An 18,843-nucleotide genomic window follows, 5' to 3' on the forward strand; every position below is an offset into this window, starting at 1 on the left:
ATAATAAATTTGATGGGTAGTTTTTAAGTTATGTATAAGATTGAATAATAAGAATTAAGAAATTTTTTATGATTTAAAAATTGTAGTAATAAATATTAATCCAACAACATTTTACCATCATCATCGTATAGCCTTAAAATTCTTTACGAATTTTAACTGCCACATTTTATATTTTGTAAAATGCCTAAAGTATATATAATAAATACTAGATTCAATGTTATAATCATTTTAAAATCATTTTAAGGACTATTTTTTTTATATGCATATCCAATTTAATAATTTAAAAATTATTCATTTAAATTTGGATTTAGATAAATCAACATTTTCAAAAAGGCTATTTGCTTAACAATTTACAGTAAAAAAAGGCTCTCATTAAAAAAAAAAAGAGGTATATATGGTCACAAAACACTCCTTAAATAGTATAAAAATTCAAATCATTGAAAATATGATGGGCACATATATTTAAAAATTCTAAATGCCAGAATTAAAAAAAATACATTATTTAAGTAAAAAATGGAGGTGAACCATGAGCATCCTTAATGAAGAATCATGCTATATATATTTATACATTTAAATCATACACACACACACACACACACACACACATATATATTTCAATTTTATTTAGGTACTTCACTACCTCTTATTTTAAAAATTCAAACCTCTCTCTACGTAATAAAACGAAATGTATAATGTTATTCAGTCAATTGAATAAGTTCATGTTTCTTCGTGGACTGAACACTATAATTTAATAAATCTCTATCTTTGAATTGGATATAGTCATATAGGTGTATCCAAGATAGTAAATCCCACTTTTCGTAGTAAAGTTAGGATTGTATGTATTTAAGCCGCAGGGACACTTACAAATTGAACGAATCTCACTAGTTTGATTTTAACATTTATATATTATATGCTCTCGTGTTATAAAGATTATTTTTTTTTATAATCTTATATAGCAATCATTAAATACCTTACGTGTACATTTTAAAGATTTAAATTTTGATACAAACAAATTAAGAAATTTAGATGAAATAAATAATAGTTTTTATTATCATTGTTATTATTTATAAATTATATAACAATTAAAATAATTCTATATAAATATATATAATTTTTGATGATATTAATTTTTTTAACTTATTCTAAGTCAAATGATTTAAGTTTGTATAATGCTACAACTGCTGATATAGAGTTTAAAGTTATAGTTAGTTTTTAGTTTATAATATTATGTATATCTCTATAGTTTTATTTTTAAGTATATCATAAAAAACATTATTTTTTATTTTAACTTTTATAAAATCGACGAATGGAATACAATTATAACAAAAACTTCTTTACATTTCTTTAAATAAGAATAAAGATAATTTGTTTAGTAGCAAAAAAATGGTATAACAATTTTTGGAGAAAAACATTTTGTTATACAAAAATACCGTGTTGAGTATTGCAGCCATAGATAATACTACCTATATATTTTTATTAAAAAATATAAATTTAAGTTTAATAAAATCTTAGAAAAGTAAGAACATTTTCAAATATTTAAAGGGAATTCATAATGTCATAAATAACGTTTTATATATGTATATCTACTCAATTTCATACATAATCATAAGTTTAAAAATGTCTTCAATATATTTAAGATTTGTACTCGGCCATATATTTATACACTTAATTATTATATAATATGTATGAAGTAAAAACAATTTTTTTTATGACAGAATTACTTAACGTCTTAACACCTGTTTCTTACATGTCACAATTTTTTATTTTATTTGTTTTAAAATTGACTGATGGAATATAATTATTACATACATGTTATAATACAATGTTAGAAGCAACATATAGGTATTATTTAAATATCAAATGAGGTTTATTATGAGTAATTTAAAATTGTCTTGTTCAATGACATCGTGTTTGGTTGTTAATGTACCGTATAAATAAGGTGATTAGGTATATGTATTTTTTAAGCGGCATTTTTTCTGACCTTCTTAATATAGTAACGTGACACATATAATGACCACGGAAATAGAAATAAAATAAATCTAGAACAGATATTAATTTTATGATAACTGTTGATTCATATTGATTTGATATTCAAATTATTTTGTTTTTATAAATTTTAATTAATTAAAAGTGTTCTGTTCTATTGTGCATAGAACAGTTGAAGAAATTAAAATATTATGTTCAATGAATTGCCACTATCATTTTTCTCGAATATGTTATAGAATATTTAGAAAAAAATTTAAAAATGAGAGCATTTCATAATAATGGCTGAGTAACATAATTATAAATTTTCGAAAATTATTTTTCTTAAGTTAGTATCGATGAAATATAATAATATATTATATAAAAAATATAAAGTGTTCGAAGTTGGAAGGAATAGCATCCCGCCATTTATTTTATTCAAAATTCCGTTGCTTTTTAAAAATTATACTCGTACTTTTGTATAAACTATTTGTGTTGTTGGTAAGTGTTTTATTGAGTCTTATATAAATTTTGGATACTATGATTATTTTATATTTTAATTACAATCTAATTGTATTCATTATCAAATTTAAGTTATTTTTTGAACCTTTTATTTATAATACATTTCAAACATTAATAGAACAATCAAATTTATGATAGTGTAAGTGTTTGTTTTTTTCGGCCAGGATATTTTTTGCGGTTATTACTAACAACTTGTGGTTGATAATATTATTTTTTACATTCATCTTTCGTTATTTTGTTTTTATAATCCTCGACAAGTTTTACTCCTCTTTATAATATAGTATATAACTGGAAATTTTTTTAAAATTAACAAACCTTTATGATAGTATTCATTGCTTTCAAAATTTCAAGGGTCTTCATTCAAAAAAGTTGTATTATTGAAAAATCGTTATAGTTTTTTAGTATTAACACATATAAAATTATTGATTTTCTTTTCTAATAACTCGTTTTCATTTTGGAAATATGATTGTTATGTACTTGAAATTTATTCTGATGAAAATTTGTTGTTGTTTGGAGTATGAACCATTTTTTTTTTTTAGTCTCAAGTGGCATAGTTTCATTGCAAAAAGTAAATGCATATAATTCTAACAATAAATACCATAGGTGGTCACAAAATTTTTAACTATAATCTAAGATAGATCTTTATCTATAGATGTATAATGCAAAAGGTTTTTTTTTTATAAAAGTTAATTTTTGTAAAGGGGCTTTGATTGAAGAGGGTGAGTTAAACCATGCTCTTATGTATAATTGTACAATAAAAACGCAATATTTCTTAAGGAAATTAGAAGGTTCATTGATATTTTCCACGAAATAAATATATTTTCAAGTTATAAATAGCTTTGGTCATCCACCGAGCGAGACGAATGGCATCTTTCGTTTTAAAACGAATACCATTAAGAAGTTTTCCACCCAGAGGAATTCCTGTTAATTCTAATAACTCTCGGTAATCATCTTTTAGATGATTCTTTAAAAGTCGATTTTTAAAAAAATTAACAATATCATCATATACGTCATCATTTATAGAATCTATAACAATATTAATTGTATACACGAATTTAAACTTTTAGTTTTTATTGTTTCCCAGGCATGTTAAAATCTTATAAAAATAGCTATGTCTGGGCTTATGTTTTCCCAAATTTAAAATCAAAAACAGTATTTAATATAATTTGTATAATATATTATGATGGTGACATGATGGTTCTTATAGTTGCTATAGCGACTAGAAAAACACAAGCTTCACTTAGTTAACCTATATTGCATGGTTTAGTACCAGAATAAATGCTTGTATATTTTCACAAATCTACAAGCGTTTTGTTTACTGCGTAAGCTTGATCACTTTCAGTTATAGTATTTAGCGCCGGTACACGTAGCAGTTGTTCATGGCCATTAACAGAAGCGATAATAAGAAGCCTATCAACTAAGCCTTTTTCCGTTAAAGTAGGAAGAAGTTTCCCACCCCAGTGTACTTTTTCAGCACGTTCTATACGATACGATCGCGTCGAATTATATATATTATATACACGTATACATTTCTAGCATTTACTTTTTTATTTGAACTATTTTGACTACTGATATGCATAATATATGTGTAAATCAAAAACGGAAATTTAGTAATTTGTATATGTCTAAAGTTGGATAAGTGTATTGAATTTTAAATGGCAAATACATTATGCTTCATGTTTAAATATACATAAATATATATTATATACTATGTTGGTACTGTAAAATCAATAACCTCATTGCTATATTAAAAGACCAGTTTATGATTTATCAGCTGTTATGTATAACAAAAGGTTTAGCAATATAAACTTATATTAGGTATTTAATCTTAATTAAATTATTTTCATAAATATATAAGTAAGTAATTTTTACTTTTTATAAATTATGCAGTGCAGCTAAACATTTATATTTTATTCTCTTGAACTTAAGTTAAGTTTTATATCATTATTTTGACATATCAACAGTTTTAACTTAAATTTTTCAAATTTCTTGCAAGTTTGAAACTTCTTAAACCTAAAATATATTTTATTTTTAAGTAAAAGTTTTTAATTGTATTTTGTCGAGTTTGCACTATGTACGCGTGTATTTATTTTTTTATTTAAATACATAATATCTTTTATAAATATCAGTACTTACGTATAAGTTTATTGTTTTTAGTAAGAATATGTAAATTATTTTCTGGTATAAAATAGATCGAAATAGTTGATAAGGTTATTGACACTTGACACGATTGCTAATATACCAATATAATACATTTTTATATTATATTGTAAAGTAGGATTTTCACGAGAACAATAATATATTAATCCATTCTTTTTGCAATATCTGATATTCGTATTGTTCAGTTAAACAGTGTTATCATGTGGAAACAATATTATAAAATCCATTATTCGATGGATAAAATATAAAAAAATCCTTCAAGTAGACTTCACATAATGGGAGTTACAATGTTATATATTATACAGTACAAGTCATTTAATTCAGCACTTTTTTTTGTAAAATAAACATATTTTTTATTATATGTTGTGTTTGGTGACATAGTTGTTTAGTTGTGTGTATATGGTGTATACTTCACATTGTTTCATAAATAGAAAAATGCCAAGCGGTTTTAACTATTTATAGTTCGCCAAAGTGTAATAAAAATCATTTTTTGAAGCTAAATACAGTTGTTTTAAAATATTAATTATAAGTTTTACTAGAAATACTAGAAATGTTTATAGAAAACTTAATAATTTTAAGCTGTTTAAACGTGGTTTAATAAATTAATTTTAAATTCGAGTTGAATAACCTGTAATGTAAAATAAAATGTCTTATCAAGTATAAAAGGTTTGATTAAAATAAGAAATTAAAATAATACTGTGGTCGAATATTAGATATTTGACTTGATTCACTTATCTTTGCACAAGTATCAGTATTACATTACCAAAGTGGATTAATATAAATTTACCTTACGTATTAAACTAATAAATACAAATTCAAACTTAAAAGAAATTATGGCATTAACAGAATGAATAATTTTTGAAAAAAAAAAGATTCTAAATGAAACTGCAGGTATTTTTAAAATTATTATAAATTCACTAAAATCTAGCTAATTACTATTCAGTAATTCTATTGTTCATCGTGATGGATATCATTTTATCATTAATTTCTGAAATAATCATTTTTAAATATATATATTTAGTAATTACGAATATTTTAAAATAAATAAATTTTAATTCTCTCAATTCTAAATTTTAACAACCATATAATAATAATACGAAAATAATTTAAGGTTTTATACTGTTTTAACATTTTTATAGGTGAGATGATGATTAATGAGTATCTAGGAATATAACACCAATTATAAATTTAATTTATGTTAACTAAACCCAGATTGTACTAGAGTTGTGTTTTTCCCGTTTTTCGTAGTACTTTTTAAAGCTATTAATTTTATTACAATGTTAAAAAAAAACAGATGTGACTTTGCTGTAAGTCTAAAGTAAATCACTATAGTCTGTTTTTGAGATGTGTTGAATTTAAATTCAACAATAAATCACGAAAAACGATTCTGAGTGGAAACAATGAATTAAATTCTATGTCTGAGGATATTTTTTATTTTTTTTCTATTAGTAATACAATCGAACTAATTTTTCCTATAAATATCGTTTATTATATTATAAAATTAAGTAATAAAGTTCGTGATACCAATAATTATAATTATAGTTTAAAATTATTATAAATATTTTAATAACTTCATTATCAATAGATAAAAAAGCTTCAACTCCCGAATTAATATTTTTTGAATAACAATAAAATAAATAAAAATTTAATGAAAAGTTTACTATTTTTCGTTTAAATATTAAAATGTTGAACTCCGAATGTTCAGAAAAAATATCTTTTAGTGCCTACTTTTAGATTTCTGTAATATTACTAATGAGGAGACTTGTATACATTTTTCAAGCCTGAGCTATTGAAATAGAAAATTTGATTAGTTTTTAAAAATAAAAAAATTGTAATTTTGTAATGATTTGAATTCTAAAGTTTTAAAAAAATATATTACCATGTATAATATTTCGTATTTTTTTTAATAGCTATAAGAAATACTTATGAAGAACATTTTTTAACATTTTAAAACTAAATAAAAACTAAATAAATATTTTATATTCATTTTTAAATTACAATAAAAAATCAAAATAGATTTTGTCAAAAACTGGTTTTGTGAAAAATTTTTCGTAATATTTTCCCAATGCTTATATTTGAATTCTATTCTACTACTCACTATTCACAAAAAAAATTGAACAACGCGGAAAACCACCTACAAAGTTGATGATTAAAGCATTTTTACTGCTCTAAAAAGTACTGACAGACACATACTCACAAACAATAATAAAAAATACATCATTGTAAAACCAATATATCATTACTCTGTTCAGAATCTAAAAATAACGATAAAACAGTAACATTGATGGTACAACAATGGAACGGTTTTATGAATGTTATGATTTATCATTGCTTTTAAATTTAAAAGAAAAGTTACACAATACGTATACTTGCGCCGAGGTTATTGCGACAATACACTATAAGCACTGTCCCTTTTTTTTTATGTATCACGATTAACCTGATTTCACGTGTAATATTTCTACAAATATGAATTTTAAACGAATTATTCGAACGATAAATAATGGGTATTGCAAACATACTGTTTTTAAGGAGTTCGATACAGGCAATTTTATAAACGCGTGAGCGTATACGACTAAATGGTCATCATTAGCGTGTATTATATTCCACCGTACCAGTAGGTACAACAGGACACGCAACCAATATCGATACCAGGTCGCAATCATGCGTTATTTTATCGCTGAATAGACTTAATTTAATTCCATAACAGTATCGACCGAACAAAACGATGTCATTGGAATTCATTCATTTTCGTTTGAAATCCTTCCAAAAATTCTTCAAGAGAAGGATTTTTCGTTTTTTTATATTCATATTATATTTTTATGACTCAGTTCAATTGGTTGTTACATTTCAGACTTTTGAAGTCAAATGTTTACTATAGTGGTATAGATATTATGTTTTATTGTAAAAAAATTGTTTAAAGTGGTTAAAGCTGTTTCGAATAAGGCATGGTTAAGAATTCAAATATGTTTTCAAAAAATTGTTCGTATCGTCGTCGTCATACAGATGAGACCGGAACGAAAATAAGGTCATAGCTCTATAAGCTTTAGTCGGGAGAAAAAACTGTCCGTTTGTAATCCTCTTATTATGTTAATAATGCAATTTGTAAAATATGTTCAAACTTTTTTTTTTTGTTCTAGTCTTAAGATCATATAAAAAAAAACAATTGAATTAAAATAACAATTGATTTAACAATTCTAGGCACGACCGAAAGAGTTTGCATAATATCTGGATCAAGTTCCGAACATATAATGGCAGCTCTTACATTTATTATGGAACGAATCCGGGAAAAACCAGATGCATCAAATAGGGTTCAAAATTCTGGTGATGCAATCGCAGATCGAGAAAAACAGGTATACCTTATATTATATATTATATCGAATTCAACGACAACACTGATAAATAATTAACGAATAAACGTACCGAATTTATATACAATAATTATACTGCACGTCAAAATAATATATATACTCAAAATAGATTCTTAAAGGTATATTAAATTAGCTGAACATATTATAGGTGAAAATCCTAATACCCAACTCAACAGCGGGTATGATTATTGGTAAAGCCGGAGCGTACATCAAACAGTTGAAAGAAGACAGCGGGTGTTTTGTGCAGATATCGCAAAAAGCAAAAGACACTACACTCCAAGAACGGTGCATTACCGTGTCAGGTATAATACTAAATGTTTTATATTATTAATGTTTAGCTCATTTTATTCGCATCACCGGTACAAGTTCCGTATTATAATATATGATTATACACTGTCAGTGTTGTAAAGAACACTTTAAAAATAAATCATTAAAAACACTTTACTCAAATATGTTTTTGTTTTAAATCATTTAAAATACTTATCGTTTAGTTTTCAAATGCTAACAAAGAAGATATAATTTAAATTTATATTTTATTGAGATGTCACATTATTCACATTATTATATTATATAATTTTTTTAATACACTGTTGTTACACTTCGTTAACATTATTTGTATAAAATGTTCATCCGTCATTCGTGCCACAAAAACATATATAAAGCATATATTTTTTTTCTTCAAAGTATTACCTAACTAATGATTCTATGAAATTATATATTTTGACATTAAAAACAATAATATAGTATTAAGTCGTTGTACCGTATTAGGTCATCATATTGTAATTTATTATGTTCAATTCAAATTATGATTCACGTAATTATTATTGGAAACATATTTATGAACACAATGAACTAAGTGATTAACATTAACTATTAATAATATACATAATAGGTTTTTAAAATATAATCTAAATAAACAATAGTAAAAGTAATTAAAAAAGTATTGATATAAATAACATTGTATTAATGTACAGCGCTTTTGCATAAAAGTATTTTTTGTATTTTTATTTGTTAACTTGGTTATTATTTCGTTGCAGGTAACACGGAAGGGAACAAAAAAGTGTGCTTATGCATACTAAACAAAATAATCGAAGATCCGTTGAGTGCGTCCTGTCCGAATTTAAGTTACGCCGACGTTAACGGGCCGGTGGCGAATTTCAATCCCACGGGATCGCCGTATGCCCTGGCTACCACAAATTGCTGTATGTATTATTATTACTATTTGTTATATAATATAATTAATAATTATTGCGTTATTGTTATATACTATGATTGTATTGGGCACAACGTAACAATACAATATGGCGTATATATTATGATTTTGATTTTTGAGGGAGGATTATGGAAGCAGATCTGCGGGATATAACCTAATCAATCGCCTAAAATGAAAAAAAGTGTTCATTTAATGTTTTTTGTTCTATGCAATAAAATTATCAAATTGTATTTTATTTATTTTTGGCCAATTCGTTACGATTAATTATTTAGAATAGTAACAAAAATGTTTCTAAGCACTTTCATTAAAACAAGGTTATTAAAAAAAAAACTCCATAGAGAAATCTTCCTTCTCTTGCATCATACGCTCCTGCGTAGCAGTTATACTATACCGTGTATAATAGCAATCATATAGGCTAACTGTGTATTCGTTGTATGTTTCAGCCAACAATCAGACCAGTTACAACTTAAATACCACATCGTTATCCGCACAGGATGTCAGTAATGGGATATTCACGAACAAATTCTTAGACAACGTAAAGCCGTTATTGAGGTCCAGTGGATATCCTGAATCCGCAGTCAATGAAATAGCCATCGCCTTTTTGACGTTAGCCAAGTAAGAGAAACATTATTAATAAAATTTAATTACCTACCTATGCGTTTTTATTACCTACATGTGCACAAACTCCTGTATTTAAACGAAATGCATTCCGAATTTTTAAAACGCTAAGAATGTTTTTCACAGAATGTTATTTATTCTGCTACATTAATTTTCTTAGAAAAAATCACTATAATAAAAAGTTAGTTTTTTTATACAACATGTTATATTATTATATTGTAGGTACTTACGTTTATTTAGAAAAAATTTTTTTTTATATATAATGTTGAAGTAACATTTGATAAAATGTAGATAGCCAACTATATAGGAATGATCTATATAGTTGGCTACACTATACATGAATATGTGTTTTGTTTTAGTTAGGTAGTTTAGTTGTTAATACTATTAACAGTAAATTATATTGTTCCTATTATAATACAGTATCATACCTGATTATTGGACTCTAATATTCACAAAGTAATTTATAACGATTATTGCGATTTACTTCTTTTCAATGATTGAACTATGATCTCGGCTTAAAGACTGCAGGTTAATCTACCGTGTTCTTATCAGATATTCTTATTAAATTGTTATATTAATTATTTTTACTTTAAATTTAATGGTTTAATTAAGTTGCTAGACATAAAATTATTTCAAATATTTTTTTACTAAAATATTTATTTTATTTCATATTGCATGATGCTTTGCTGTCAATGATAAAATGTGATATATATTCCTCATAGTATAACATCATTATTTATCAATTATATAAAAATAATATCATGATCAGGTATTTACAGTATTCAGTACTTATTGTTAGTTTGAATAAAGAGGCTTTGAGTTCAGACTTTTCATGTACATAAACTTTTCATACAATCCTTTGTAGAGTCAACCGCAGAACATTATCTTTAACATGAATATTCACAAATAATAATAATTATTATTTATAACGACATGGATTTAAAATACTTCCTATTTTGATCAATAATATTTTTCGTTTTTGATAAAAAAAAAAGTGTGTATAATAAATATTATTCACAACGCTTATCTCTACAATACAAACAAGTTGATGGATGTATAACTTATGCAATGAGAATATTGAATGTAGTAAATCAAAATGTTAAATATAATATTTTGTCAAAACAAATCTTGACTAGCTTGAAAAATTAATATTTCAAAATAATGAAGTGTAACATACATTAAGCACGTAAGAAAATTGTATTCAAACAATTAACGCGGTGTTTTCATATTGTGTGATAGATTGTAGGTATTAAATTTAGACTCGTTTATATTAATGTTTAATACATTTATTTGTAAATAAGTGAAGATTGACAAATTGGCTAGAAAGCGACTTAATTGTACAATGTTAAGTACAATTATCAAATTTTCTAGGTTTGTTTAAAAAAAATATTAATTTGTTTTATTATATTAGATAATTATAATTAGTCTTGTTGTATTATAATATATATCCATACACATTACACATTCTAAGAAACGAAGCAATTCATTCACAAGGGGTTTTTGTGATTGTTAAAATGAATAGAATTACATTTCGTACCATTCACAATAAATAACTCATTTTCATTTCAAAAGTCAGAGTAGTTAGAATACAATGGGTTTCAATTGTATACTTGTAATTTTGTAAAGTAGAACGACCATTGTTTTATTACCAAATGCCAAGTCACTTTATTATTTTTTGTTTATTTTTTTTTTTAACAATCTTTGTATAATATTTCAATAGTTAAAAATGTATTATTGTATACGTTTGATTCAAAAAAAATAAAAAAATTTTAATTTATAAGAAAACCGAAATAGTTGGGTTTTGTTAATATTAGATAAAAAAAAAATAAATGCAATTAATGATTATATATTACACAAATCATTGATGAGTAATTGACATAAAAATATTATTATATAACAATTTATAAAAAAACACAACATAATTACAAGTAACACATTAATGTTTTGAAAAAAAATCTTGACGATCTACCATTTATAACGCAGCAAGATTCCACTTGCCGTTTAAAATCAAACGGGAACGCAACTTCTTAGAAGTTAGACGAATGTGACACGCGTACATCATCGTTATACGACGCAGTTAACTGCATGAGGTAGAAAGCAGAACACATAATATTATACATAATGTATGATATATAGGTATCTACTATCTAGTAATTATTAATGCGCAGAGGGTGTCTTTTCAACTATAAAGTGTTGCGAAAACAAATTAAATTATGCATTTGTTTATAAATGAAAAATAATAATTCAAACACCTAAGTGACAAATAATATGGGCTGAATTTTAAACAACGGATCCAGTTTAATCCGAATTCTCTCGTATGGAATGCACTTACCTACATGTGTGTAAAATATATTGGAGCGTTAAGTTTTCTAAAAAATTCACAAATACTGGGGAAACGACGGGTAGAAGAACCCGATTACCTATATTATTACCTTTTTGGAAACACGTTTGCTTAAATATTAGGAATCCCTATTAAAAAGGAATCCCTTAAATACGACACAATTGAGTACGAAATAGGTTCAAAGGTTGTAAAATATAATTTAGTAAAATTAAACATCTTACAAAATAATACGATCACATTGAATGTCATTGAGACAGCATAAAAAACAACTTATATTCTTGATGGTTACATTTAATTCATTTTGATTTAATATTATCAAGCTCATATAGACATATAGTACTAAGTATTACGAGTAAATATAATCATTAAACTATTTTTTAAATAAGAAAAAATAATTTAATTTAAACGTGTTAAATTAAATCTTGCGTATAATATATAAATTGTTTGTATTTTATTAGTTATAAACTATTATAAAAATTGTACTTGTGTCTTGTTGTGGTGCGATCGTACACTCAACTGCGGAAACGCTCTGAGTGTACGTATCGGCCGGTGTTGCTAGCTCCCGGATGGGCGACCACCCGTGATTTTAGTGACAAATCCTTGCCACACATACAAACAAACGTGTTTCAACCTACCGTTCCTCCCCCCCTACAAATTAATAAAACCATCCAATGGCCTTTGTTGCGGCGGATTAATTAATAATAGAAAAAAATAATAGTATAATTTGGCAACGTTGTCTAAAATAAAACTAATTGAACGTACACCAGCAGAGATAAGTATCGTATACGCAATTGTATTTCTATTCGAAATAACACAAATAACATTAACCGAATTTGTGTAAATTTGTCAGGATACAGCGGTAGACCGATATCCGGAGTCGAATGGATTAGATGATCTCTATCGAAACGATTTACTACAGATTCACTCGTATTACAACAGCCCTAATCATTACCATAGACACTATACTTTGGGTCCCCAAATTGCAGTCCTCGAAAAACTTAATCTTCTCAGCAGACAAAACATTTATATTTTTAATTGTAAACTAAATGAGGTTTTTATTAATTTTATTATTTCATACGCATATTACATGTACATTAAATTTAATGGCCCGTGAAACCTTACTTAATTTTTAAAATGGCCCTCTATAGATTAGGTTAGGTGATATAATTGGTGATACTTGTACTTCACTATAGTATTATGTATAAATACAAGCTATATGGGTACAGTAGCAATCGCTTGTACGTCATCGGTTAACACGTCATATTGTACGTCAAAATCTTTAATCCCAGTTGATTATATTTTCTATACGATTTTTGTCTATCGGATAATGCGTATACAAACTACGCGTGGTCCTTTGATGTCGTATTAAGCAATTTATACTATAATGCAGGGGTGGCCAGACTGCAGTCGATCGCGGACAATTTTAAAGTCGATCATGTTAAAATTTAATTTTAGGGCCATCACGCGCACGAAAATTAATCGAGGTTGTAGTGTATAAATTTTCTATGGAAGTCGATCCTCAAAGGTTGAAGTATATTTGTAGTAGATCGCGACCAAAAAAAGTTTGGCCACCTCTACAGTATAACGTATAATATCAATATACAAATCATACAAATAATATAGAATTATTATTATGTAGTTATGTACATAATTGTAGGAGGCGGTAATCACAGCGAGAATATTTTTTAATATCTTCTAAAATCCCCTATGTACGTGTGAACTTCTGCCAAAAAAAAAAAAAAAATTACGGATTACTATAATTATTGTTATTATTATTTTGGGACTTCACCTGATATCCACACATTCTATGCGTTTTATTTTTTCGTTTTCGCATTCGTTACCCTCTTGATCTGTCCCCCTAAATCCGCCACTGACTACAGTGTACTCAATCGACTCTATTTTTTTTTCATATGACCTACAGGCACAACGTACTCAGCCCGAACAGCATAATCGGACTGATCAACCAAACCAGCATCCTGCAGCCGGCCCCGTCGGTGCCGCACCACAACGGCACTGGGCTCCTGAGCACGGTTACCAACGACCTGTTCGACCTGGGCCTGGCCGGCGGCGCGATATCCATCAACGCGATCCTGTCGCAGAACGCGGCCAGCCCGACGCTAGTCCAACGCCAACTCGTACGGGTTAGGCGTGGCGGCAGCGGCGGCTGCCGCGGCCGCGGCCGCATCCACGCCCAAGGCGATCGGGCCGACGACGAACGCGGCAGCCGCAGCGGCAGCGGCCGCCGCGGCTGCCCTGTACGAGATGACCGCCGACGACCAGCAGTCCGTCAAGCGGGAGATGGACGTGCCCGAGTCGATCGTGGGCGCCATCATCGGCCCCGGCGGCCGGTCGCTGGTCGAAATCCAGCAGATGAGCGGCGTCACCATTCACATATCCAAGAAGGGCGTGTACGCGCCGGGCACCACCAACCGGAAGGTGACCATATGCGGGTCGGCCAGCGGCATAGCGATGGCCAATTACCTCATGCAGCAGAGGATCGTCGACGAGGAGACCAAGCGGGCCCGCGCGTTCTGAGCTGCATGGCGCGCCGACGATTCCGCCCGCGTCCGATTTGTTCTATACCATATTATATAGTCTAAGTATTACAATAACTCGCCTTCTACGTAATTTTCATATTCATATTATTATTCATGTTATTATTATTATTATTATTATTATTTGTACTGATGCTTTTTCCTCGACCCATCTACAACCCCATTCATTACCCTGTCCCATCCCCTAACTCTGATATCACCCCTCACCCGTGTCTAGTATGTGTGCGCGCGCGTGTGTCTGTGTCTGTGTGTACGCCGTGCGTGCGTGTCTATGTACATTATAGTAATATATTATTAAATAAAACGGGTGGACGTCATTCGGTCATTCGATGACGTTTTTTTTTTTTTTTTTTCGTGGGCGAGTTCTTATTTTTCTGTCGTTATTATTGTTTTTATTTTTCAAATTTTAAATTTTGAACGCTAACAGTCCGACAATAACGCGGACGTGGAAATTGGCGGCGGGAATCATCACAGTCATATTATATTGATTCGTACACGGGTATAATGTTTTATTATATATTTATTATTGTTCATGTGTGCCTTACAAAAAAATTACACCCCCTCATACATTAAGCCTATAACATCACTATATACAACGACCGTCGAACTTTTTGTGGTCTTTCCATAGTAATTTATATTAAATCGTTAAGGTTTGTTTGTTTCATTAGCCGCAATGACCATATTATAATATTATAATAAAAGTATACTGAACCAGATAAATGAATTAATTAGGTAGGTACACAATTATTATTGATTGTTGTTATTATTATTATTATTATTATTATTAGAATGTGTTATGTGGTTTTTCGTAGGGGTTGTATAGCTTTCGTTTAATATTGAATATGCTAGCAGTTTTAATAAGTGGACCAAAAGTGGATAAAAGTTAACATGTATGTTCGCTGAAATGAATATACGTTTTCACTAGGAAACGTTATGCGCGAGTGAGAAAACGTTTTGAAGGTCGAAACGTAATCAGTTACATTTTATGGTTTCCACTTTCGTATATTCGAACAGCTCCTAGAATTTTATCGACATTGTAAATATTACACAAATTTATTTATTTTTGAAATATTGTTCAGTCCCGCCCCGTTCAACAAATTGTTTCTGTACAATATCTGGTCCTACATGTCATCATATTTACCAGTAATATTATTAAATTCATAAATTAATCTTATTTTAGAGTTTAAACCGTTGCACTAGACAGTAGTTTAACTTTTCATCTTGTCGAGTTCGCAATGTGCGTTTAAGACTGAGACAATAATACAACAATATACGGACTAATGAGCACAACACAATATTATTCTATATAGTTTTACACTCATCCGACATTCATACATTCTCAACGGATTATTATTTTAGCCATGCCTACCTCTTCGTCCCTTCGAAAACATATGCGCAGAAAGAAGAGGACTTGCGTAAGTGATACGTTTTTTTATTTTTTTTGAACAGGGTATATAATATTCACGGGACGGCTCAAGTCATTCATTACTCGAGTCATATTAAAATATATATATAATCACATCGATGAGAGGGGCTTCCCCCATAAACTAATCAGTAAACACACTTATTCCGTGTAGATATGTATATAGTATATATTATTAGGATTAAACAACGCGAGTAAGAACCTTTAGTGAATTTACGTGTTTTATTTATTGTTTTCATTTCGTTACATAATATTATGAATAAGTCGTCCCCAAACACAAACCATATTATTTAGCTTATTGAAGAAAAAAAATATTTTTATTGTTTAAAAGTAATTTGCTCAACAGATCCCAACAAGGCGTATAGTTAATTACCGTTAACCAAAACTTTATTCTATTCGTCACATCCGTGGTCCGAGGACGACCAAATAATTTCTTTTCTATTTTTTTTCTACGGAATAATGTGATGTAATAGTTTTGTTTTAAAATTGGTGTGAAATGCATTGGTGCTTTTTAAATATTATTTGTATATATAAATATATTTCATACGTATAGGGTGGTAGAACTGTTTAATAAACCTACAAATTTATTTCAGCATGCATTGCATATAGGTAAAGTGTATTATATTAGGTACATAAATAATATTATAATAATTTGCAAAAAACAACTTACTCATTTTGTTTCTACTAAAGTAGATATTTTTCGATTTTGGTGACAAATGATCTGTGGTTTTAATCTTATTACACACTATAATATACTATTTTTTGATGTCTGAATTGTCATACTACATTACATTTTAATCAGTTCGTTTACATGTGTGTATTTATAGAACTTTTCATAAACCTTTAGTCTAAAATCCGTCCTGAAATAAACGTTATTTAATGGTCAATAACTATTCTATCATCATTCATTTTTTATTTTTCTATTTAATGGACTGTAGCTAATAAATTATCATCGGGTAACAGATTTGCTATCGTCCAAAATGAAAAAAAAATAAAAATAAATATTGATTATGAACTCGATCTCAGCGATACTAAAAATATGATTGCTCGATCTGAGTATCAAATTTCAAAATAAAGTAAAACTGTTTGATGTACCCCTTTTAGAATTAAATTTTGAAAATAATTAAAATTTACGTATATCTAAATATTTATGTGGCCTCGTTATTATTATACTCCCATGTATTAAGGTGGTTAGTGATATTATCGAAGAATAACGTTTGATGTTAAACTCAGGGTTATGAGTTTTAATTTTAATATTATAATGGGGACTGTAGTAAAATAGAAAATTATGATTAGTCTTTATTTATGTTTATATAGAGCTATAATAAAAGCCACATAATGAGTTCAAATACAAGATAATATTTTCGAAATAGTATAATATATTAAATACATTTATGAACATAGTTTTAATGTACAATGTCTATTGAAATGTATTTTCGTAGAAGTGTTTTAATGTCAAAATATAATAAAAATAAGTCAGTAACTTGAAATTTAAAATATATATAATAATAAAAATATAGTGTTTTGGCTTTGTCACAACACAATATTTCGGCAATCAAAGAAAATATACCAAAAACAGATTTAAATTATTTTACCGTTAAACGAACATATCACACATTAAATAAATAATAACATATAATGTATATTATGTGAATGTATACACATGACGATGCACATGGATATACGTGATAGTGATATACTGATATACTTTACCATTTTCACAACATTGTGATTTTTTTTTTTCTTATACTATATTGTTTATTTATACTTACCATTCATTAATCATTACATCATTCCATAACTCATTTTCACACGTTTAAAACAAAGAAAATGTGATATTTAAATTTAATGAACTATATAATTGTATTGTATACATTGTTTATCCTATATAATATATATGTAGGCATAAGTAGCTGCTAAAAAATTCAAAGCTAAAACACTCCTACATAAAAACGACATTAAGATCTTAACTCAGTATAATTTAAGGTGTAACTTTATAATTGTTTTATCTTTTAAGTTTTTATTAAAGGGAAATTATTATGTCCAAGATTAATGGAATTGGTACAGAAATAAAAATGCATTTTGTTGTTGCGGTAAATATTGTATTTATTTCTTATCATTATTGTCCGTCAATGTCCTATTATACTGATATCCACTATTTGATACTTCAAGCTGAAATATTAATTTCAAAAAAATTAATATCTTCTTCTGTGTGTAAATTAATAATTTCTATGCGGAAAGCAGATATATTTTATCCTGTGTTCATCATATCATGAATTATGAATGATTTTCATCTCTGTATCACGTAAGTATACCTATCTATGTAAATAAGCTATTTATTATAACGAATAAGCTTTAAAGATAATGATAGGTTTTAGTATAAAATATATATTCTGAGAAAAATATTATTTTTATATAATTAAAAACCATTTGGGTGATAGATCGTTTTTAATAAGAGATAACTAAAAATATAAAATGTAATAAAATATCTTAGTGTTACAAAAACCTATATATACATGTCCATCTATACCCGTGTTTGATTTATTCATAAGAATTTGTTTTACTCATTTGGTGTTTTTTGGTTTTAGTTGTACCCGTAATACTCATACTTAATGGTCTTCAAATTGCAGTAAGATTGATGAGTTGATTTAGAGTATTGAGTGTTGACCCATATTTAGTTA

General features: G+C 27.7%; 1 protein-coding gene across 1 annotated transcript in view; it reads left to right on the forward strand.

Moving 5' to 3' along the window:
• The window catches only part of LOC113556312 (RNA-binding protein Nova-1), a 51,066-nt gene extending 32,806 nt beyond the window's left edge, over positions 1 to 18,260 (forward strand). Inside the window, 6 exon segments of the mRNA XM_026961178.1 lie at positions 7,843 to 7,994; positions 8,161 to 8,314; positions 9,050 to 9,214; positions 9,669 to 9,840; positions 14,106 to 14,304; positions 14,306 to 18,260. Of these exon segments, the coding sequence (XP_026816979.1) occupies positions 7,843 to 7,994; positions 8,161 to 8,314; positions 9,050 to 9,214; positions 9,669 to 9,840; positions 14,106 to 14,304; positions 14,306 to 14,719 (1,256 nt within the window). The 3' untranslated portion in view covers positions 14,720 to 18,260.
• The last annotated feature ends 583 nt before the right edge of the window (positions 18,261 to 18,843 follow it).

This window comes from Rhopalosiphum maidis, chromosome 1, assembly GCF_003676215.2.
Source record: "Rhopalosiphum maidis isolate BTI-1 chromosome 1, ASM367621v3, whole genome shotgun sequence".
In the NCBI taxonomy this organism is placed as follows: Eukaryota; Metazoa; Arthropoda; class Insecta; order Hemiptera; family Aphididae; genus Rhopalosiphum; species Rhopalosiphum maidis.